The sequence below is a fragment of the Medicago truncatula genome, chromosome 1, assembly GCF_003473485.1.
Source record: "Medicago truncatula cultivar Jemalong A17 chromosome 1, MtrunA17r5.0-ANR, whole genome shotgun sequence".
NCBI lineage: Eukaryota > Viridiplantae > Streptophyta > Magnoliopsida > Fabales > Fabaceae > Medicago > Medicago truncatula.
The window spans coordinates 46,249,414-46,275,246 of record NC_053042.1 but is presented as its reverse complement, the minus strand read 5'-3'; the positions used below and the strand labels follow the sequence as shown (position 1 = coordinate 46,275,246).

At 31.8% G+C, this 25,833-nt stretch overlaps 4 protein-coding genes across 4 annotated transcripts; all 4 read left to right on the top strand.

Annotated features, from left to right (window-relative positions):
- The first annotated feature begins 565 nt into the window (after positions 1 to 565).
- LOC11415221 (stemmadenine O-acetyltransferase) lies at positions 566 to 1,915 on the top strand. The gene has a single exon (XM_003591830.2). It carries the CDS (start codon positions 566 to 568, stop codon positions 1,913 to 1,915), a length of 1,350 nt encoding a protein of 449 aa, XP_003591878.2.
- Positions 1,916 to 8,928: 7,013 nt separating this feature from the next.
- LOC11414166 (phenylalanine ammonia-lyase 2) lies at positions 8,929 to 15,734 on the top strand. The gene is made up of 2 exons (XM_003591829.4): positions 8,929 to 9,630; positions 13,815 to 15,734. The coding sequence occupies exons 1-2, from the start codon at positions 9,212 to 9,214 to the stop codon at positions 15,562 to 15,564; spliced, it is 2,169 nt and encodes a 722-aa protein (XP_003591877.1). The 5' UTR covers positions 8,929 to 9,211; the 3' UTR covers positions 15,565 to 15,734.
- Positions 15,735 to 21,464: 5,730 nt separating this feature from the next.
- Positions 21,465 to 22,340, top strand: LOC120577618 (putative FBD-associated F-box protein At5g22720). Its single transcript, XM_039829303.1, has one exon. It carries the CDS (start codon positions 21,483 to 21,485, stop codon positions 22,302 to 22,304), a length of 822 nt encoding a protein of 273 aa, XP_039685237.1. The 5' UTR covers positions 21,465 to 21,482; the 3' UTR covers positions 22,305 to 22,340.
- Positions 22,341 to 22,350: 10 nt separating this feature from the next.
- LOC11420313 (uncharacterized) lies at positions 22,351 to 24,784 on the top strand. Its single transcript, XM_024775092.2, has 5 exons — positions 22,351 to 22,425; positions 22,550 to 22,852; positions 22,955 to 23,065; positions 23,791 to 24,114; positions 24,211 to 24,784. The coding sequence occupies exons 2-5, from the start codon at positions 22,661 to 22,663 to the stop codon at positions 24,475 to 24,477; spliced, it is 894 nt and encodes a 297-aa protein (XP_024630860.2). The 5' UTR covers positions 22,351 to 22,425; positions 22,550 to 22,660; the 3' UTR covers positions 24,478 to 24,784.
- The last annotated feature ends 1,049 nt before the right edge of the window (positions 24,785 to 25,833 follow it).

The window sequence follows — 25,833 nt, the reverse complement described above, 5'->3', positions numbered from 1 at the left end:
GTTAAACCATGAGTTATAAAAGTTCACTTTTTGTATTCATTTTCAAAACCGTTTGAGTTATAATAGTTTAAGGGATCCAAAATGTAATTTAATTTACTCTTTATATTATGCAGTATTATAAGTTTCACTTCCTTTTGAAATAGACTTCTCCTAAACCATTGATTAATTAATTTAATACAATGAAAAACTTCCACTAATTAATATATCATATGTTTCTACTAGTAAAATTCAATTCTAATTAGTAACTTGTCCCTTCAACAGTTTTACTAAATACCCATTATAAAACCAATCAATTTAAAGGGGTATCAAACATGTTAACATAAAGTAGTTGATTGTAATGGTACTAAAATTGATATAAGGAAATCTCAATTAATTGATAATGTTTCACTGTGAACACACAACGAGAGAGTACAATTGCAGCAAAACAAGAGGAGAGGTTAGGAGAAGAATGTTGACATCACAATTTTCATGCCTTTTTTCCTTGGCTTTCTCTTATTTATAAGAGTCCACATTCACATTTCCTATAATGCTCCTTTCAACTCTTTGACTCATTACATTGATTATTATGGATATCACAATCACATCAAGAGAAACAATCAAACCATCATTTCCAACACCAAATGAACACAAATTCTTCAAACTCTGTCTATTTGATCAGCTTCAATTAGCAACCTATTTACCAATGGTTATGTTTTATCCCAAAAAACAAGGCCTAACAGAAATCTCCCATTTCATTGCTCAATTAAAAAATTCACTTTCAGAAACATTAACCATTTTCTACCCTGTTGCAGGCAGAAGAAATGATCACACCTTTATCACTTGCAATGATGAAGGTGCTATTTACTTGGAAGCCAAGGTAAATCAAACCATGGTTGAATTTCTCACACCACCTAAGCTAGAGTTTCTTAATAAATTGCTTCCATGTGAGCCTAATAAGATGCACTCAAATGAAGAAAAAGATTTACCACAAGTACTTGTACAAGTTAATATATTCAATTGTGGTGGAATAGCTATAGGTACTTGCAATCTCCATACCCTCCTCGACGGTTGTTCCGGCAGTCTCTTCCAAACTATTTGGGCTGCCATTTGTCGCGGCACCTCTAAAGATGAATTACCATGCCCCGACTTCTTTTCTGCTTCTTCTTTCTTTCCACCAATAAATCATGTTGGTAAGAATACTAATGAGGACATAGACGTACAAAAAAAATGTAGCACAAGAAGATTCGTGTTCGGCTCTGAATCCATCGAAACTTTAAGAGCTAAAGCAAAAGACGACGATGATAATGATAATGTTTATGAAAATTATAAGTTTCCTACAAGATATGAAGCATTGGCTGCTTTCATTTGGAAACACATGACACTTGCATGCAAAATGGAGGGAGGTGTAGATAGCAATAAGCCAACATTGGTTATGCATATTTTGGACATGAGGAGAAGGATGGGTGAGCCTTTTTCAAAATACACAATAGGCAACATTTTATGGCCAGTGATGGTGTTTTGTGAAAGTGTTACTTTACAAACTGATATTAAATATTTGGTTAGAATTTGTAAGGAGAAATTTGGGAAGATTTCAAAGGAATTGTTTTTAAGAGTGAAGAGTGATCCAAGCATGTTAGGAAGCAATGAATGTGTGGATTTGCCACAAGGTATTGAAACAATAAGTCTAATTCCAATTGTTTTGACTAGTTGGTGTGGTTTGAATTTTAGTGAACTTGATTTTGGTTGGGGCAAGCCTTTTTGGGTTGGTGTTAGAGGAGGAGATCAAGAAACTCTTCCAAATGTAGCTGTTATTATGGAAACAGATGAAGGTATGGAAGCTTGGGTGACAATGGAAATGCATAATATAGCTTACTTGGAAAATGATAGGGAGTTTCTCAAATTTGCTTTGCCTAATCCTTGTGTTACAAACATTTAGTTTATAATATATGCGAATGAATGAATTAGTGGATGTTTTGTTTTGAGAAATGATTGAAATTACATAGCTCGATAGGAACTAATATTCCTCAACTACTAGCATTGAATATCAACACATTGCATAACCTTCGGAAAGTAAGTGTTTGAAAGTTGAGGTTTAATTTCTTTTTGGTTGTTAATGTTTTGAGTTAGTTGTATGAAAATTTACCGATTTTTGAAAAGAGTAGTAATACTTGAACAATCAAAATGCAACAACTTTTGGAATATCATATAAAAATAAGCGTAAAGCAAGTGTTAATTTGATTAAGACAGAGAGATAGAAAATATCGTTGATGATTTTCATTCCAAAATCGATGGTGTTCAGAAGGAGCTTGTTGGTGTTCTCACAAAGAAATTTGAAATAACTCAGGTCATTGCCAATTGCAAAGGTTTTTCAAACAATGTGATTTATCAACTCTTTTCGTGAAGAAATTTAACTGTGACTAAGCCATCGAGCGTTGATTAGTTCAAAATGCGTTGAGAATGTTTTCAATATGTCACAGCAACTTGAAACAGGTCCATATAGATCATTGAGTTAGCAGAGTTCAGTTTCTTTAGTGGACAACAGTTATAAATGGCAAAAATTGTTGCCAAGTTTTGGTATCATGCTAATGATGAGTACAAGACACAGACACTTCAAATTACCCCAACCTACTTCCAACGTTTCGCCCAACATAGCCTACTGATTGACTTTTTATCGAGTATATCAATGGCAATACCTCACTTTATCACGTGGACCATTCCCAATTTTGATATTCATCAAACCCCTTTGGTTTTTTGTGTGAATTTATTCTATGCTTCATATTAATTATACGAGTCGAATGCCATATTCCTTTAGGGATATACCTTGATTATTTTGAATGGAATAAACCAATATAGTCGTTACTGCAATGAAGTTAAGATGATTGCATATTACCTAGTTCCATAGTGAATTTGTATGTATTGCGATTTGCTCATGTTTGTTACTAAACTGCAAGTTAGCATGCTAATTAGTTAGTTACAATGGTCCTGTGTGATTACTTGCACAATAAGCTAGCATAGAGCTTCATTTGTATATAAATAGTACTTTACAATCCTTATAAATCAATGAATTCACTATCTTCATTCACTTCATAATAACAGTTGAATCCACATTTTTTATCATGTCAATTTTCAGTTTATTGTACATGAAATAAAGTACTATTAACATCTGAAGCTGATATTTATTTCTGTGCAAGCAAGTCGTTTGCCTTGAGGATTTTTGCCATTATGCGAAAAACCTACATTGGTACATTGGTTTATAGAGTACTTAGTAAGGCTAAGTTGCAAGTACAATGTCAATTCTGTTCGACTTTCCTTTTGTTGAGTGAGTATGATGTCTAGCTTGTGTTCGTTGAGCTTGGAAAAGATGTCTTCATAGCAGGCCACGACAGTTAAACTGAGTGCCTTGCCACAGCAGAAGAATTTGAGTTTGTTCCTTGCCTTCATCGATCGCTATGTTTCAGCTGCATACGAAGATCATATTTGGCACCCTCTTTGGGCACCTCCCAGTGGCTTAACAAGCTTATGTGCACTCACAACAGGGTAAAAGACGAAAGTAGAGTCCTGCAACTTCAATATACTAACCCTAAATATACATTTAATTTGCGGCTAATTCTATGATGCACAAGTGATATAAGTCTTGCATCCTTCAAAAGTTTTATCAAGAGTTAGATTTGGAAGTTTCATTGATTTCACGGTGGACCACCTACATATGTTCGTCCCATCTCTCTCTCTCTCTCACACCTACATCACTATCAGGGAGTACGTATGAAGAGACTTATTAATCCAATTGCAAAAAAAAAAACTTGTGGACGTAACATACCTATATTACTTGTGCAGCTTTGAGACTACGTTGTCATTCTCATAAGTAGTAGGTATACCTACACATTGGACACTTTTTTCAACATTCTTAATGAGTGAAATCTCTAAATGGCTCCTCCAATAGAAAGTGATTTTGCTCGATCAATTACATTACAGTCTTAAAATCTCTTATATATAATTGTTTCCTTATCCTTAATAGTATATGTTGTGAGAGGAAGACAAATTCATTTATGAGACCAACCTTTGTTAAAACACTTCGTGCAATCGTTGGCTTTCACCAAATATTTTAGTAGATGGAGTGGCCAGCACGTCAGCATGACAGTATAAAGTTAGCATATTATATGTATGTCAATTTCTGCAAATTACATATACAACCTCTCTAAATATATCTGAGTGATAGATAGCCTTTAGCTTTAGACTTGATCCAATATCAAACCTTACATTTTAGCATATCCAAATGTGTACGAGTTAAGTAACGATCATTATCAAACACCACATAATTATGATGCTTTCAAATGAATCAAATTTTATGAAAACCTTCCTTCACTTTCTTTTCATGAGAATTCAGATTGATCTGCATGATCAAAACAATTATTTATCATTATAAAACTAATTTCTAATTAAAATAGAAACAACTAAATAATTCTCTCACCTAAAATATAAACTTGTAAAACAAGACCAATGACCAACATATTTTATATTACAACTAACTTTTTTAATGATCGTGATTTACTCAAAAGAATCTTATATTATGAGATACATATAGTAGATTCTTTGTTTCTTTTTTTTTGGGTACAAAGTGTAAGAGTATATATATTTCACGGATTAGGTCAGGTCTAAAGCATGAAATCAAGCTATATATAATTTTTTTGACAAAGTGAAATCAAGCTATATATAATTAAAACTAGTGTATTAACCCGTGCAATGCACCATAGACTACTATTTTATGTTTATTTTATTTTTTGAGCACATTAGACCTAACTCATTGTGTTCGGGTTGAGTCGAGTTACAAGACCAGGTCGGATTCCATACACCTCTAACAAGAGCCGGCAGATTCTAACATTTAAAAAATGCAACATGTAGGTAAAAGCATTTTTCTCATTAATGAACACTAATTTTTCTCATGCTGCATTTTTCCCAACCAAATTAATTAATCGGTGTAAAGAGAACAATTAATTAATCGGTGTATTTGGAGGTCAAGCGTAAGTCCTTTTCAAGGAGAATTTTAGCAGAGGAAACAAAAATCAAACTAAACCAATTTGGAGGTTGGTGACCTTACTGTTTACATCTACTATCTAATCAAATCAGGTACAACAATACTAATATTGTTTGTATATAAATTTTATGTTTTTCTTCAATAATTTTAAAAATAAAATCTCCAAAAATTGGATTTTATTATTATCTTTAATTGTTGTCTAAAACTTACGTGGATATTTGGCTTATAAATACGACTACTTATTTAATTTCTTTAACAAAAAAGTAATATATTTTATTCTGGTTTGTAAAAGTTTAATGACCAAATTCACACACACTAAGTTAGTGTGTTTGTTAGTAAGAAATTGTAAGTTCAAACTCATGTTTCAACTAGAGCCGCCGTCAATAGCTTTTGAAAGTAAGTGATGTCTAAAACAAATTTCAATATGGGATACATTTTTTGTGGACACCTGAAATCTTTTTGTATATAAAATCTAATGTGAAAGCTTCAACGTATCAAATATCCCGAGAAAAATATCATTGCTCTAATAGAATTAGAATTTTACTGTCGATGAATAAGCCAATTATATTTATCCGGTGGAGTACACAAATATACTCTATATTTTACAAACTCGCAAGATTGGAGTACACACAGCCCATGCATGCATGACATAAACTCTATCTTTTACACAATCTTAAATTTTGATTGGTTTGAATTTTTAACTCAAACTTGACTAATAAAAAAACTTAAAAAACTGTCAGCCAAATCCAAACATGATATTTAATTCTTTAATAGTTTTGAAGTAGTTGTATCATGTGTACCAAACAAAGACTTGAAAACAATTAGATTTGGTCTTGTATGTGTAAAGACACCTTCAGCTGCAGACTATATTCAAATTATTGTCAAAAAATAAGGACTTTGTATCCGAATTAACTTTGGTTTCAAGAGCTTTTCACCAAACCACTAGCTACACCCTTCAATGATTGTGCGTGATAATGGAATTACCTTGTTTTTTTTTTCTTTCTCTTCCTCTCCAACCTTTATGGATGAAAAAATATTTTCATATATATATATGATGCAGAAGGATTTTGTGTAAAGTCCTAGATAAAAAAAGATGTTAGGATAGTCTTTTTTTTTATTCGAAGAAGACATATATATTCGACTGGTGTAATTTCAGCAAAAAAAACGAAGCATTTCAACTTAGAGGTGAAAGTTTGGAGATCATATACTACAAGATTTTTTTATTTTTTTATTTTTAAATAATTTGGATCCATAGTCCAAAATAGAAGGATATGATAGAACATTATGACGTTGCTTAGTCAATAAATAGCTAAACAAGACTTTTTTTTTGACAAAATGTAGTTGAATAAGACTTAGTTGTTCTTGTTTTTGTAGTTTTAATTTTTTTTAAAATTTAATTTCTTCTCCTTCGTTCACCAAAGACTCTTAAAAATATATAAGATGTTTAGAATAAATAATTGTTTTTCTATTTGAAGTCACCTAGAGGCTTACTCCACAACTTTCTACCAAACTACAAAATGAGTTTTATTTAAAAATAGGCGTTGGTGGGGGGTTGCTACCACTTAAGAAGAAAAAGGTTGTCTGTCTTTGAGGTTTAGTCGCTTTGATGATTTAATTTGAATAATATATAGAAGAGAAAATACCTAGTGACTAAAATTTGATTATCTGAATGAAAGAACAATGGATTAAAAGAGACATGGAGAAAAAAAGATAGAGTAATAGAAACAAAAAATAAAATATAAAGAAAAAGTGACTAAAGAACTATTGGCATGCACGACAACACGAAGAATTGATACGTCAACTTCCTTTTAACGGATACATCATGAAAAGAAAGAGACCGTTCCACGTCCTTTTTATTTTTAATAAGAACTAATATAAAAAAAATTACATAAGAAGGAGAAAAATGAAAAGAAAAAAGAAAACTAAGGAACAAATTGATACTAAGAAAATAAAAAACTAATGAGACATAACTAAAATACTAGTAATAAAAATACTACGGACCCCTTCTGCCACACGCTATTGATTTATTAAGGCTCGGTGAGAGCCGTCCGTTAATCAATATTTAGATTTTTGATTAAATTATATCTATAGATGTTTGTGACTTATTGTAATAAATAATATTTATTTTTTTAGTTACACAACAATATTGCAAATATAATATAAACTTTTATCATTTTTAACGACATAAACAATATAACATTATTATATTAATATTTGTTCGAGGATATGATTGGATTAATGAAAAATTCATTTAAAAAAAACATGCATGTATTTTCAATCTTATTCAATTAAATATTTTTGGCTTAAATGATCTTTTGGTTCCTTAAGTATTTAATTGGTATCGCTTTAGTCCCTTAACTAAAAAAAAGATTATTTGAGTATTTAAGTCTTTTTAGTCTCGTTTTGGTTCTTCTGTTATGTTTCCGTTAGGTTTAATAATAAAAAACGTTAAGTGTGGACACATGTCACCTTGTCATTGGCTATGAGAATTTTTTTTACAAAAAAAAAATATTAATATATGAAAAACGTTAATAATATTTTTTTAACAAAAAAAATATTTTTTAATATATTTATATTTTTTAAGGTGACACGTGTCACTTTGTCATTGCCTTTGGGATTTTTAATATATATTTAAAAAATATATTTTTTTTTTTTTGTAAAAAAATATCTCAGAGCCAATGACAAGGTGACACGTGTTCATGAGTTAACTTTTTTTTTTAAACCCTAACGAAAACCTAACAGAAAGGGCCAAAACAAGACTAAAAAAATTTAAAGTATTCAAACAATTTTTTTTAGTTAAGGGACCAAAACGATACCAATTAAATACTTAAAGGACCAAAAGAGCATTTAAGCCAATAAATTTTTAAGGAAGTAAAATATTTAGTTAAAAACAAAAAAAAATATCCTGAGGTGGGTCGATTCATCGAGCATAATGATTTTAAGACAAGTTTGGTCTTTTTTTATTGTTACATATACGAGAGAAAAGAAAAAAGTAGTAAAATAAGTAAGTGTAAGAATTTGTAGAGTCTACTAAAAAAAAACATTAACCGTCAATTACACTCAATCCATCGTTCCTCATCGTCGTTGGGATCGTCCATCTCTTTTTAGTTCTTCCATGTTATTTATATAAATTTGTTCGAAAAACAGAGAACATGGAATCAAAGTTCCATGAAATGTTTGAATATGTTACAAGCATGAAATACAAATTTATGAAAATATAGATTTTTTTAATTGAATTTTCAAACAAATTGGTCAATCGGGACAATCCAAACCGACTTGTTTGATTTAATTTTTTTAAAAAGCAATGAAAACTGAACCAAACTAAATCGATTAAGATTTCATTGATTCTTTAAAAATAAAAAACAATTTAAACCGAACGATTACACAGCTACATATACAGTAAATTGATTGGGGACTAATTTCTTTTATTAAATTTGTAGGTTAAATTCGGGGCAAGGTGGGCCAAACCTAGATAAAGCAATCAAAATCAAAATGAGATGAAGTAATAAGAGTAATGATATTTGTACAACTCTTTTGTTTAATATTTATGACAACTTTGTTTTTCTATTTTTTGATTGGTCAAAAATAATAGAGAGAGAAAAAGAAATAGAGAGAATAAAAACATATAAGTATGAAAGAAAAAGTTGTCAAAAAATTATTAAAAAATGATTGTACAAATATCATTTCTCAAGTAATAATTTGGAGGAAGTCCCAACTCACCTCCCCCCTACATGGTGCTAACAAAGCACTCATCATAAAACTCACCTACCCACGTGTCACATCTTAATCTTCCATTCCTACAATGATCCAACGGCCACGTCTCATTCTCAACTAACCCATCGGCTTACCCAACTACACTCAATGTCACCAACCCATCTATATATACTTCCCATTTTTCCCTCTTTTTTTTCAGGAAATTTTTTCTTTCCTACAAACCAAAAAAAAATAAAAAATACTTTGCCATTTCCTATGATCAAAAAAATATTTATTTATGCAAAAACTATATTCCACATTAATCCTTTCCATTTTTATCACAATTCCTAACTGCCATTCACCTATATCCCACAAGTCCCTCCCATATACAATATATAACATATATATCCACGTAACGCAACTCAAGAGATCTATCTAACAATCTATCTATCTCTTGAAACACAACAATATATATAATTAACCTTAATCAACCTCAATTTCTTCATCATGGAGTTTTCAAATGGAGATAATAGCAATGGTAGTAACGGTTCTTCCATGAATCTTCGCAATGGTGGAACAAAAACTAGTAACAACAATGACCCTTTGAATTGGGGTATAGCTGCAGATTCTATGAAGGGTAGTCACCTAGATGAGGTGAAGCGTATGGTAGAGGAATACCGGAAACCGGTTGTGCCCTTAGGTGGAAAAGGTTTAACAATAGCACAAGTGGCTGCGGTTGCAACTTATAGTACCGGTGTGGCGGTTGAACTAGCGGAAGAGGCACGCTCCGGCGTTAAAGCTAGTAGTGATTGGGTGGTTGATAGTATGAATAAAGGGACTGATAGCTATGGTGTGACCACTGGGTTTGGTGCAACCTCACACAGAAGAACAAATAAAGGTAGTGCCCTTCAAAGTGAACTCATCAGGTAATTTATTCATTTTTGTCAAGATTTCAATTTATCATACTATATATATGCATTTTCTTTGTAAATTTTCTTAATATATGTCATTAAATAGATATTTTATAAACCAACGTAATAAAGTCATCTTATAGAATAATTTGATTAAATAAATATGTAAAAAAACATTTACCTTATGGTTACATGACAATTAATTTCAACTTGTCATCAACTATTGAAAACGACAGCATTTTTTTTTTTTTTTAAGAAAAATGAAAACTACAACATCTTAGTGCATGTTTGATAATCCAATAACTTTATCAAGATGATAATGAATCATCGTAATTTTATAAAAGCTTTTAAACCTAGTTTTTTAAAATCATGTTAACTCATTGTAATTTTGATAAATCTAATGTCATACACTATACATGCATTAGATAAAATTTAATAAATATATAAAGTGCAAAAAATATTTAGACATACGTTTAATTATAATATTAAGTTGTGATATTTTTTTTTTGTTTTCGCTAATGTAAGTTCTGATGTTACTGTTTCTTTTTTTTTTTTTGGTCAATGATGTTACTGTTTCTTAAGATACACAAGTGTTTCTTAAGATACATACACAAATGTCTATATTAAACTTATGTGTAAAATATAGGTCTGGTAACACCTAAAAAAGAGCTTATAGCTCTTAGTTTATAGTTTATAAGCTTTTAAGCTCGTTTGACAAAAAACTGTTTGGTAACATTTTTTCACCATGAGCTTCTAGCTTATTTCACAAGCTTATAAGCTATTTTTCAGAAGCTATTCCAAGTAGCGTTTGAGGTTATAGCTTATAGCATCTCACTTTTAATTTCAGTTTTACCTTTATTATTCTAACTAAATTTCATTTTTTAGCCTTAATCATTTATTATATTATAAATTAAAATACATATGTTTTAAATATGAATGCTATTTTTTTTATGAATGAAAGATTCTTTTTTTCTCAATAGAAAAAGATATTTTTTTTACCGTTACATTTAAGTTTTTTTTTGTACAATTGTTACGTTTTTTTTGTGGGACTATTTCAATATTTAATGTCACATTTTTTTTTTTGAGAAATGACACTTTATTTTTGTGTGATATATCAGAATTGTAGAGAATAAGAACAAGGACATAAATTTTCTCCAACAAAAAAAATGAGAACGTTACGTTTACCTTCAATATATATATATAAAAACTATATTTATTGTTACGTTTAAATTTTTTTACACTTACTTGACCAAAAAAAAAAAAAAAATTTACACTTTACATCTAATTTTTTTTAGGCAAATGAAAATAAATATTAAATTAACAATTTTTAATTTTTAAATACTTTAAACATTAATTGATATAAACTTTATTATGGATTTAAAATGTCCTTTTATGTAATTTTACATCTATCAGCTAATTGAAGCTACTAGTCATCAGCTATAAGCCATCAGCCATCAGCTATAAGCTATCAGCTAGCTTATCAGTCATCCGCTATTTTTACCGAACATAGCCTTTGAGGATGAGCACATATTAACTATATTGTATTTGGGTATTGACTAACTACTTTCGTGTTCTTCTGAACTGTAGTAGTTATCTAAGCACACCTTGTGTTTGGCAACTGCTTTTGGTTTTGGTTATATAATTCCATTTTAGTTTATTAAAAAAAAAAAAAAAACTATATCGTATCTTAACATATGTTTGTGCGATATTTTAATAACTTGTGTCTCGGTTTTTGGTTGGTTTATTAATGGATTGGATACTGAATATTTATATTTTCCCTTACTTTGGGGTAGGTGACTAGGTGTGTTACCAGTGATCTGCTTGATGTAGTTAGGTAGAAGGTCATGTCATGATATGATTTTCTCTTACTGTAGATTGAACAGAAGTGTGTATCCTTTTTTTGTGCTTTTGTTTGTTTAATATGTTGTTCATAAAACTTAAAAAATGGCTGTGTGAAACTTGTGATCGCGGGAATAACCACTTGTTTTGTAAATAAGTTATCATATACCCAAAAAAATAAAAATTAAGTTATCATAATTCCATTTGTAACCCAAAAAGTTATAAATGACGGGTTAGTTTTAGCACAAATCATCATTAGGAAAAGAAATATAGGAAAAAAGTAGTGTGATGTTAATTTTAATTTTTTTGCAAAATATTAAAATTACCCTAAAATAATCAACTTTTATATAATTAATTTATGTTAAGGGAAAAATGTGATCGGGCATGAAAGCTCATAGCTCATAGTTTATGTAAAAAAATAATTTAATATATTATTAGTGAGTATTCTAAAATGAGAATAAGGGGCATGTATCGCATAGATCAATTTTTCATTGATATCAAGTGGCAACTCATTAATTTTAAGATTCAATTACAAGAGTGAACTACATGTCATAAACAGAAATATAAATAAAAACTATTAATGTAAGAATACTTATACTTGTATTGTTTAAAATCGCCTAGTGGTATCTATCAAACAATAGAACAATGTCAACAAAATGTTATCCTTATAATGTTAGGTAAATGTATTTATTTAATTGACAGAAACAGTACTAGCATAGTATTCCATATTGCTGAAAGAGGGGATGTTTCTTCAATTAATTTTGTAGTACCATTTATTTGCGAGTGAAACCGTGGCATTGTGTAGATCACCTTGCAGCTTTGGAATTGCATGTCATATACTCCATTATTCAATACCTAAGTTTATGGAATAAATAAAATGAGAAAAGATGGGTTTACACCCCATTCACCTCTTACACACCATAGTAAAGTGCTGAATATATGCAGAAGAATTAAGAGTATATAAATATCATTACCCAAATAAATTTTTTTTTATTTCAGTTTATTTTGAACTGTCAGAATGTTTCTTTCACATATTTATCAACAAAATGACACTTGTCTTTTTTGATTTGTTTTTGCTTATGTGTTTGGTTTTAAGTTGGTGTCATTCCAATTATTACTGTGACGAAAATGCTATATGAATGACTTATAAAGGTTAAAAAACCATTCATTCAACAGTAGAAGTGTCAGTGTCGGATTTCATGTGAAATAAAATACTATAAACTTTTTAGTTACAAATTCATGATAGGTGGGCCAGAAATTGCACAATATAATGGCTCAACTGACATACCATTAATTAGTCTATCTACATGTTATTATTCCTTCAGGTCCATCTACATGGTAGCATAGCACCATATCTACACTCATTGCATAACTTTACATGGCCCATATTTAATATTGTTATAATTACATTTTCTTTTTAATACATATTAATTTCTTGGTTTAATTGCACTTTTCTCCCCTATAGTTTGTCAATTGTGCGATTTTGCACCTCATAGTTTTAAACAAGCGATTTTGCCCCCTATAGTTTTTCCCCTTTCTGATTTTATGGTCCCCATAACATTTAGTGCTGATGTGTCTGTTTTTTTATCAATTAATGTGTGCCACGTGTGCAATTCCATTTTTAAAAAAATAAAAAAATGGTATTTTTCAGATTTTTTGGTAGCTTCGAGTTTCGTGTGCCACGTGCCTCCTTCTCTCAGAATCTGAAAAATACCATTTTTTTATTTTTATTTTTAAAATGGAATTACACACGTGGCACATATTAATTGATAAAAAAAACAGACACATCAACACTAAATGTCATGGGAACCATAAAATCAGAAAGGGGGAAAACTATAGGAGGCAAAATCGCTCGTTTAAAACTATGAGGTGCAAAATCGCACAATTGGCAAACTATAAGGGGGAAAAGTGCAATTAAACCTTATTTCTTATATAAAAATAGAAAGCAGTTTCTGTTATTTTTTATGTATTTTCTTAAGGCAGAACATCAAGGGATGTTCATAAGGAGTTGTTAAATTAAATGGCTATGATTGAATTGTACCCTCATTTTGCAGGCTTGATGTTTTGGCTATACTTAATTGTGCCATTAATTTAATGTACTTGGACAGTTGTACCTTTATGGAACAAAATTGTTGCTTTGGCTTGGCATGAATTAATCATTTGGAAAATCATGCTAATTATTTATGTGACTCATTCAACATGTTTCTCAGTTGTTTAGAATTTCATACATCATACATGACTCTATTCATTGTATGTATGACTCATTCAACGTGTCGGACACCAAACACGCCTTCATTCTGAATTGTTGATTCTACATGTATTGATACTAACACAATTTAACAATTATTTTATTGCAACAGATTTCTGAATGCTGGAATTTTCGGCAATGGAACAGAAGCATCTCAGACATTACCTCCCACAGCCACAAGAGCAGGCATGTTGGTTAGAATCAACACATTGCTTCAAGGATATTCAGGAATCAGATTTGAAATCATGGAAGCTATAGCAAAATTTCTGAACCATAACATAACACCATGTCTTCCATTAAGAGGTACAATCACTGCATCAGGTGATTTAATTCCTTTATCATATGTTGCTGGCCTTTTAATTGGAAGGCCAAATTCAAAATCTATTGGACCTAATGGACAAGTTCTGAATGCTCAAGAGGCTTTTCAACTAGCTGGAATTGAAACTGGTTTCTTTGAGTTGCAACCTAAAGAAGGTTTAGCACTAGTGAATGGTACTGCAGTTGGATCAGGTTTGGCTTCATTGGTTCTTTTTGATACAAATTTACTAGTTGTTCTCTCGGAAATTTTGTCTGCGATTTTCGCGGAAGTTATGCTAGGAAAACCTCAATTCACTGACCATTTAATTCATAAAGTGAAACTTCATCCTGGTCAAATTGAGGCTGCTGCTATTATGGAACATATTTTAGATGGAAGTTATTATGGTAAGGCTGCACAAAAAGTACATGAGATTAATCCACTTCAGAAGCCCAAACAAGATAGATACGCGATTCGAACATCACCGCAGTGGCTTGGACCGCAGATTGAAGTGATTCGATACGCAACAAAGATGATTGAGAGGGAGATAAATTCCGTGAATGACAATCCACTTATTGATGTTTCAAGGGATAAGGCACTTCATGGAGGAAATTTCCAAGGTACACCGATTGGTGTATCGATGGATAACACTCGTTTAGCCATTGCTGCCATTGGTAAACTTATGTTTGCTCAATTCACTGAGCTTGTGAATGACATCTATAACAACGGATTGCCTTCAAGTCTCACTGCTAGCCGCAATCCAAGTTTGGATTACGGCTTCAAAGGAGCAGAAGTTGCAATGGCATCCTATTGTTCAGAACTTCAATACCTTGCTAGTCCTGTCACCACTCATGTCCAAAGTGCTGAACAACATAACCAAGATGTTAACTCTTTAGGCTTGATCTCAGCAAGAAAAACAGCTGAAGCAGTTGAAATATGGAAGCTGATGTCATCCACTTTCTTAGTTGCATTGTGCCAAGCCATTGATCTAAGGCACATTGAGGAAAACTTCAAAAGTGTTGTCAAGAACACTGTAAGTCAAGTAGCCAAGAGAATTCTAACAGTTGGTGTCAATGGTGAGTTGCATCCATCAAGGTTTTGTGAGAAGGATTTACTCAATGTTGTTGAAGGTGAGTATGTTTTCACTTACATTGATGACCCTTGCAGTCCTATATATCCTCTAATGCAGAAGCTGAGATATGTACTAGTTGATCATGCATTGCAAAATGGTGATAAGGAGGCAAATTCAAGCACCTCGATTTTCCAAAAGATTGGAGCTTTTGAGGAAGAGCTTAAGGCCCTTTTGCCTAAAGAGGTGGAAAATGCTAGGGTTGAAATTGAAAATGGAAACCCTGCAGTTCCTAATATGATCAAGGAATGTAGATCATATCCATTGTACAAGTTCATGAGAGAAACTTTAGGGACAAGTTTGCTGACAGGTGAGAAAATTAGGTCACCTGGTGAGGACTGTGATAAGGTTTTCACAGCAATGTGTGATGGAAGGTTTATTGATCCCATGTTGGATTGTCTAAAGGAGTGGAATGGTGTTCCTCTACCTATCTGCTAGGATTGTGCTACTCTAATGTAATTTTTTTCTTTCTTTCTTTCTATTTCAAAGACTTTGTTTTTCCTTTTTCATGTAATGTTTATTTTATGATGTTGGGCATGTATTTTAAACTACGATAACAATCTGTATGATTTGATGTTATATTATATGAATACGTTCTTTGTGTGCAACCTCCGAGTTCTTCACAACCATAATGTATTAGACCACCCACCCTAAAAAAGAAGGTAAACAAAAGGAAGGGGTGTTTGGAAAAAATGTGGTTAGAAATTCATCTCTTAATGAGGTGTATAAGTTTAAACCTTTGGCATCTGTATATATAATGTAATGTTATTACTAATTGAGTTAAGTTCACGTGAACGATAACTCTTTTTTCTAGTAATATATACTAGTATGAGTAGTTTAATTTTGACTAGGAAATTAGGAATGACACTCTCTGAATCATGGCAATGAATAACATTTGATCTTATTTGAGATGGTGTTTTTATTAGTTTGTTTTCTGCTCACATTTTGTGAAGGTAAGGGATGGAGATTGATCAAGATATTTTGATTTGTTCTATGCTATGTAAAAAGTATGGTTTGCTAGATAACTGGTTGAGATTTTATTGTATAATAACTATCTTTGGAATGTGTTACGTGTATTTCATTGCCCACAAGAATATCCGCAAGCTCTCGACATGATCGTGAAATAATTTTACCTACACGTTTCTCCCATTAACTATATAGATAATTTTTTGTAACATCAATCTGAACAATTTCAAATTAGATAAAATGTATAGAAGTAGTTCTTGGAAAGAATTTCCACACGTCCCCTTCATCCGCACATTCAAGGATCTTTGATGGAATACAAGACACGTGAACACAAACATAGAAAACCATGGAGAACACGTAATGTTAGTATGGTCCACTTCAATCCAAGTCAGCACTTACTCATGAGAACAATGACTTCTATCATCATCATGAATATAGTAATAACTCAATGGACATTAATTGTACTATTTTTTGTTGTTCAGAGGATTAATTATACTGCTCTTTTAATGCTTATGGGTTTTGCAAATATCGAGGGGGAGTAGAGATAAGAAGTGAAAGTTGACCTATACACTTTCTTACTGCTAAATTGTATTTTTGATCCCTTAATTATTTAGATAGTATCGTTTTGGTCTCTTAATTAAAATTTGATTTATTTCGGTCCTTTAATTACTCTCTGTTACAAATTTTGGTCCTTTCCGTTAGTTTTAATTCAAAAAGGTTAGATTTTCTTCATTTTCTTCTGAAATTTTTCTGAGATTCTTTTTGTTAAAGGTTGATGAAGATGATATAAAGATGAAGAAAACCTAACGTTTTTGAATTAAAACTAACGGAAATGACCAAAATGTGTAACAGAGAGAAGTTAAGGGACCAAAATAAATCGAATTTAAATTAAGGGACCAAAACGATATTATCTAAATAGTTAAGGGACCAAAAATGCAATTTAACCCTTTCTTATCATCAAGCCTAACGATCACCTTGCCGTGAAATGGAGGAGATACATTCATCAATAACTTAGAAATGTTATTCTTAAAAAGTAGCATGTTTGCATTGGTTTCAACAACATTTTGACTTTTAAAAAGTTAAATTTATCATTTTTCACCATTTTTCAATGCTATATTTTTATTTTTATCCCCTTATCCAATACCCTAAGGGCAATGGTTAACATTCTCCAAATTTAAATTGATTTAGTTAGAGCCATATTCCAATGTGTTGACGCTCTCCTTAATAAAAAAGAATGAGTTTAATTCTTAATGTCGTTTATTTGAGAGACCGTCAATAATAAGGTTAATAGTGTTTTATCCATGTAATATATGTCACTCTTAGTTTTGCCCCCTGTAAAAAAAAATTGGATTTCGTCCCCCCAAACCATATGACTAAACGGAATTTCTTATGTGGCGCAGACGTGGCGCTGAAGTGGATATTGATTTTAATTTTCCATTTTTTTTACGTTTGGCCACGAGTGTAATTATGTGACATGTCATTAATTAATTAAAAATAAGAAAATACACAAAAAACCATCCCTTTCTTCACTATGCATCTTTTTGTTCCACATCTTCTTCTCCAATCTCCATTTCTCTTCTCTTCTCCCCCATCAATTTTCATCCCTAACCTACACCTTCATCCAGATCATCAACACCAAACATTAAAATTGAATAGACCTTACATTATTATCTACTCTCTAATTTATATAAATATGATAAGTAGTTGTTATTTGCTAAATCATATCAAATCCGTTAATATAATTGTTCACGCGTGTAAACACAAGTTAATTACAACATGTAAGCTACTCAATGAAATGTTCTAGGTGGAATTCAAGAGCACTGTGAATAGGACTTAAATGAAAATACATCGTTCAAGATAATGAATTTGATCCCTCTATTACTCTTAATATGTCGCCTTTTATAGGCCTCACTTTCTTGACCTAATGGGTACACAGCTCACGTCACTTGTCCGTGCAGAACGTATGGAGCGTTATGAGATACCCTCAAGAGGAGGACCACAATGTTGTTTGGACAACGACTTAAGAGAGAGCTAATGGCGTTCATGGTGGAACTCACATGACCTGAACGATCAAACTGAACTAAGAAGATGAAGTTCACGTGACCTGAACGATCAAGTTGAGTTGTACATATTGAATAGTCAATGTATAGGAGAGTCCACGTGGTATGGTCCTCTATACCAATGTCCAATAATCATAAAATATATGAAAACTTGTCAGTTTAATCTTTAACATCTTAATACGATGGATTCAATTGTCGTTTTTTTGTATACTTTAGAAATTACTTAATGTATTTATAAAATTGGGATTAAATTGAATAGATTGTGATAGTTAAAAGTTTAGAAATTACTCAAGTGTGTCAAATGTTTTAGCGAATAATGGTCTCAGTATCTCCATACATTTTCATCTTACTTATTAAAGCTTGTCAGGTCAAGCTAACCCTAACCCTAAAATTAACCTAGCATTTTCCCGCTCATTCTAAAGCATTTATGTTCAGGTTTGACCTCCTCACCCTTAATACACGACATAAAGTCATTTCATTACAGGTTGTAGTAACTGTCATTTATAACACTATTGCATATTATTTTATTTAGTAATAGAATAACACACGATTGCATATTAATTGTCATCCCAAATTTAAAATGTGAATTAGGTACATTGGAAATAGAGTAACACACGATCCCATTAAAGAAAAACATGGCTGGAAAATTAGACCCGTAAATTACGTACAAAATTGTATAATGAAAATGAAATAACACAAAGTCAATTGTATATCGATTAGCATTAAAAACACACTGTTGAAAACTTCTAAAAAAAAAAAAAGAAGAAGGAGGCCACACGGTTGCATATTAAAAAAAACATAACCTTTTGCAAATTAAAAGAAAACCACACGGTTTGCATAATTGAAATAAAATAACACTCAATTAATTGTACATTAAATAGCATTAAAACCACACGGTTGAAAATTTCTTTAAAAAAAAAGGTCACACGCCTATTTTGAAAATTTCTTTGAAAATTTCTTCCACTTACCGTTTCTTTTGCAATGACTATAAACAAAAGCCAAGATCAATCTTTGAAACATGTTGGTGTATATTTGTCATCGCATATCTTCTCTCATGGTCAATTGTACGTGGCTTTGTCAAGGTTACTTCAAGAGAAGATTTGAAGATATTAATATCTGATGATGATGGTGAAGACACTGATGTAATGTCTAATGTAGTTTATCATGATGTTTTTCGCAATGTATCTTAAATTGTGTACTTTGAATGATTGACCGGAATTAAACTTCTCCTTTGTTAATTATTTATGACCAACAATTTTTCCTAGGTTGTGTACTTTCTATTATTTAACAAAATTAAAGTTCTACTATTCCTATGATTTATAGCTTGGAATATATCATAAATTTTGTACTCTATATGTTTTATGGCTTAATTGCATGTTTGATCCCTTATGTTTATTTTAGTTTTCAAGTTGGACCCTTAGGTTTTAAAAGTTTCAAGTTGGTCCCTTACGTTTTTAAAGTTTCATGTTGGTCAAAAACGTTACTCACATTTGAATAAGTTTGTCCTTTCCGCGACATGATATCGAGTTTAATAAAATAAAAAAACTAAAAAGATGTTTTAAAACTGATTTTCTAAATAAAATAAGTTTCATCACCCATATTGTCAACCCTAATCTTTAAACGTTAAATGATTGAAGGAACTAACTTATTCCAACGTGAGTAACGTTTTAGACCAACTTGAAACTTTTAAAACTAAAGGGACCAACTTGAAACTTTTAAAATATAAAGTACCAACTTGAAAACTAAAATAAACATAAGGGATCAAACATGCAATTAAGCCTTAAATTTATTATGACTTATTCTACATGAAAATAAGACCCGTGCATCAGCACGAGTCATGGTTCTAGTTGCTTTGATGCCATTCCTGCTTTTCTGTTTATTTCATTAATGGCTTGATGGTTGAAGTGCGGTGATTGACTTCTTTAAGAGCTTTTAGTTGTTTTGTGTTTCCTTTGGACGTCTTTCTCTTTTATTCATTAGAAGAAGAGCAATGATAGATAGACATCTTTAATGTGTACCACTTTGAAAATTTTTGGTTAATCAAATATATGGTTTGTGTGACCACATTGTTTTAGTTGTGTGATCACTATTTTTTCAGAATTTATTTCGTTAACTAAGTGGAAAAATAGTGGTCACGCGCATTTTAGTTGTATGACCATACTTTTAAGCTTCTAAATAGTGGTGATGCAACTGAAAAAATGTGGTCACACATACCAATGATACCATACATTTGGTTAATTGAAATTTTTTAAAATGGTACAAATGGGTGTACACATTAAGGTTGTCTACCTATCTTAGAAAAATAATGATAATTTAAAAAGTAAATTGATATAAAAATAAAAATGTAAAAAAGAAATATAAAAATAAACAAGTGCATGTTTAGATTTTGAACCACGCACGATTCCGGACTATAACAGCATCCCCTTGAATTGACCTATAAAAACCATTTTTAAAAAAGTGCGGGAGAAAAGAATGAATCCATCGCACAAAATTGGAAAAAACGAACCCTAGAAAGTGTTGTTGCAATCCATAACAGCAGCTTTCGAATCCACCTACCCTGCAATCCAATTTTCAGATAATCCCCAGGTATTTCATTCTCTATCTTCCTAAATCACGAGGTTTCCCCATTGCAATCGAACACTACTTTGCTTCGACGTTATATTCTTGTTCCGTTATATTGCATGTTATAATTCCATATTGTTTATTAGATGTAATAGTTAGTTACAATAAGTGTGGAGATTTATTCATATCAGATTCAGATACCTATGCTCCCCGATACTCGTATCCATATATATAATTCAATTTAAGATGTGAATCAATATAATTGTCTCTCGGTGACTTAAAGTTATGTTCTTTTGTGGATGAAAGTAATGAGGACGAGATGAGACTCAATCACTCAACATTAGACATAATTTGTTGAGTTATTTTAATGATGATTTTGTTGTTATCCCACTGAAAATAGAATATGATTTATACAAAAACTATACATTTTCTATTCTCACCACAAGCATTCTAGTTAAAAAAAATTTAGGAGTAGTATTACATTTTGTAAATTGTGATTTTTATAGTTATATATCTTAATGAAGAATTATCAATGCATTTTTTTTCAAGTAGTTTATGCATATAAGTTTTATTATAAACAATTTATTAATGTATCTTAATCGTAGCGTATCCTAAATTTTAAAAATTGTGTGTATCCGTATCATATCGTACCCGTACTACGTATCCGGGCTTCATATATATAAACCTTGTTATATCCCGTAATCAATTCTCTTGTTAACCACTATGCTTTTTTATGCTTGCTTAGGTACTTATACACTTACCTGAATAATGTCTAATTTAGCGGACGAGGTAATGATTTCACCCAAGAAGAGAGCAAGGCATGATAACGAAGAGAAGAATCAAGACAGGCTGAGTGACTTACCTGACTGTCTTATCCTTCACATTTTGTCATTTCTTAACTCCAAACACACCGTTCAAACTTGCATCTTGTCCAAAAGATGGAAGCTTATGTGGAAACGTATTCCTACTCTTATATTGGATTCCTCAAACTTTCCCACTGTGAAGCATTTTTCCATATTTGTGTCTAAGATTTTGACTCTTCGTGATACCTCAACTGCACTGCATGCTCTTGATCTTCACCGTCATGGTAGTATTGAGCCGCAACTCCTTAAAAAGGTTCTAGACTGTGTTTATTCCCATAATACCCACCTCCAACAATTAGGAATCTCTCTACATGGTGAAACATGTCTCATTTTGCGCGGCATTTCTTCATGTTGTGCTCTTACTTCTCTCAAGCTTTCACTTTACTCTAGAGGTAGTTATAATTTTGATACAACATTGTTTCCAAAATCTTTGAATTTGCCGGCATTGACCAGCTTGGATCTCACAAATTTTGCCTTTTGCGGTGATGAAAATGGTCGTGCTGAACCCTTTTTGACCTTTACCAGGTTGAATAGTTTGGTCATTAGCAGTTGTACGGTAAAAGATGCACAAATCCTCAGGATATCAAGTGAGACACTTGTCAATTTAGCTATGCATAATATTTCATCTTCCTTTACCAAAATCGAGTTATCTGCTCCAAGCCTTTGTGCATTTACTATCAACGGCAGTCTTGATCAGAAAATATGTGGGAGCGGTCTCTTCTGTTAAACATGTAAATATTGATGCTCAACAATATTTTGCTTTGAAGGAGCATCCTTTGATTCTTCTTAGCTGGTTGCTAGACCTTGCCAATGTAGAATCATTGAAAGTCACTTCACCTATTATTCAGGTACTTTGCCATGTTTTCGGACTTTATTTTACTTTCTTCTTAAGATTCTTTTTTTATTTCTTAAATTTTGTTAAAATTCAGTTGACTTGCATAAAACTGATCCTAATTCACCCTCATTTCTTAGATTCTCTCCTTAGTTCCTGATTTATTGGAGGTTAAGCTCACTTCGTTGTGTAACTTGAAGTTATTGGAAGTAAAACTGATACCACTTCGTTATAGTTCATTATTCGTATTAATGGAAGAGGCCATGTTAAAGAAAGCTGCTGCCAAGTCACGTAAAGAAGCTGCTAAGTTAAGAAAGGAATTTAAAGCGGGTTTAAAACCACCTCCCATACCCGATGGAATAGTTGATTTCTTGCGACAAAACTTGCCGTCGGTGGAAGTTAAAATCTTAACAGATTACCCGAGTTCTTTTGATCTTAAGCAGGTAGTTATTTAAAAACCATAAGAACTTTTTGAATATCTGAGCTTAGATAATTTCAAATGAAACAACCATAAGAAGAGTTTGTGATTGGTTGTTACTAAACAGATTGAAGAACCTGTAAAGGCCACGAAGAACACCAGCTGTTGTTCGCAATTTGACGCGCCTTATTCCTCCTTTGCTGCACCTCTCAATCTTCATCTCTGTTGCGCTGAAAAGGTAACATTCCTCACATGCATTTTGATGGATCCCCTTTGAGTTCCTGTTACTGAATTTTTTGGTGCCATTTGCTGTTTTCATGTGAAGATTTCCATTTTTGTGTTATTTGAGAATGATGACAAAGGCATCTATAATAAAATCTTTATGTGTGCTTCAATTACATGCTGCCCCCTTTTTTCCACTTTCTTTCTATTTGCAATGTATTAGCTGGATGTTAAGAATTAAAGGACAGGAAGTTAAGATACATGACATTGAAACGACAGTTGCTTAAACAACTATCTAGAAACATTGTGTTTGTTCTTAAATATCACATATTGCTATACATTGTTCTGATATTGATCACTTGTCTATTATTAATTGTTGTTGTTATAATAAACATTTGTTATTCATCTTCTTGATTAATAGCACTTTTTATGAAGTGCACTAAATTGACATGGGGAATGCCAGGGACACACCCTCAAACACGCTCTCTTAAACACACTCTAATCTATTGGGCCATGTCATCTAATTCTTCTAAACCCTTAATTTTTAACCGGATAAAACTTGAAGTGGTCCAATGGGTGAGAGTGTGTCAAAGGGTGCGCCCTTAGCATTACATTGTTGATGCCTTAAAGATAAAAAGAACTAAATTGATATGGGATACGATTTGCTCTGTCACCATAGCTGCCTTGAGTCCCATTACATTTGTTGCAATGCTCTAATTGTAATGCTTATGTTTATGATAGATGGCATCTAATGTTGACAACAGTGACTCAATGCTTTGGCCTGACTTGGTAACTAAAGCTTTCATTGACATTATGGTTGATGAAGTTACAAAAGGAAATATGCCAAATGGTGTGTTTCATACTAGCACATGGACCTCGATGACTACTAGGTTGAACTCCATAACTAATCGCTCCCATAAAAAGGAACAACTAAAGGCAAAAATGGATAGGCTACGAGCGATGTTTCATGAGTTCTATTCACTTTTGCAAAACACTGGATTTACTTGGAATGCAGAAACCAATATTGTTACTGCAAGTGAAGAGGTCCGGCAAAATTATCTTAAGGTATGGTTAAATTCTTATAGGTTTTGGTAGTAGATTTACTTTAATTTTATTTGTCAATATTGTTAATGTATTGACGATATGCTTATATTATTTTAGACACATTATAAAGCATCTCAATTTCAAAAGAAAGGTTGTGACCATATAAGTTGTTGGAAATCATATTCAACAAAAATAATGAAAGAGAAGTACTTCATCAGTCATATACCCAAGACCCACCAAATACCGATAAAGAAAATGAGCTGGATAATCAATGTTGTAACATTGGGAGTGTTAATTTTGTATCTGTTGATAATGATAGTTCAAACAATGATATACAAGAATTGGAGAGCATCACATCCAGTGGGAAGCAAAAACATCAAGTAAAAGATCATACATCCATGAAAGAGTCTACATCGGGTCGGATGGGCGATGCACATGCTGCATCGGGTAAGATTGTGGAGGCTACTTCTTCACATGGAACAATAGATTGTTCTCTTACAAAGTGTGTGATTGCTCTTGAAGAGATAGAAGACATTTCAGATGACATCTTCGGAAAAGCCTTGGAAAAGTTTAAGGATCCTGATTGGAGGGAAATGTTTATGGCCATGTCTAATGATAGGAGACGTGGATGGCTGTTTAGACTTTAAGGATAAAACTTTACTTGCATATGTGGCATTGGTGCCTAGACACACTTAATATTGAATGTGTGGTTATATTCGACTTTAAGATATTTAGTGAACATTTGTATGTGTTCTATGAATTGTTTTGAATTTTATAGTGATGTTTTTAAACCTTCTATTTCACTTTCAGATCAAGAAGTACACGAATATTGTTGAAAATTCTCCAACAAAGGGCAATACTAACTGGTCTTGAATTTATTGCTTAAGTGTTAAATGGATCTAGCCTTTAGCAGAGTGTCCCTTTCCACACCAATTATCACAGTATCAAACTCTTTACGGTCCAATAGCTTGATAGAACCTCTTAAACTCATTCTTTTTGTCATGAATCTTCATTCTCAGACCCATACTACACTGAGACTCAATAGGATTTTGATCATAATCAAAGATTTGTAATAACACTATTGAGAACATCGATTCATCATTCAATGGTTTTGATAGTTTTTTCATATCAACCAACCAATTGGCAGCATTCTTTTGATTTTTATCAGTTAAACCATTGATATATTGTTTGTTCAGGACGTTGTTAATGGTTTGTTGTTGCGGCCTTGTTGAGTCAATTTTATTTTTATTTAAATAATTTGTTTCGGTAAAACTTGCATAATTTTTGCTAACAGATTTCATCATTTATGCATGTTTGATTTGTTTTTCAAATTATCTATCGGTATTCGGGAAACAAATCGGTTTGATCAATCACAAAAAAATTCAAAAAAAATTGAATTTTTTTTTTTCTGAGAGGTTCATGATCCGTTTTCAAAATTATAGATGGGACACTAGTAAATTTTTTTGACAACTTTCTCTCTCATATTCATATTATTTTTCACTTTCTCTCTATTGTTTTGGTTTTGGTGCAAATTATTAATTAAATGGTTGTTCAAATAACACACCTCAAATAAAATGACTATCTTTTTATAAAAAAGAAATACTATAAAGAATCTCTTATTTGAAAAATAATCTAAGTTTGAGATGCTCATTTGAGAGAAAACATAATCTGTTATGGAAAAAAAAAAAAAAAAAAAAAAAGTTGTCTCCTACGGACTCAGCCTATAGTTTAAGAGACAAA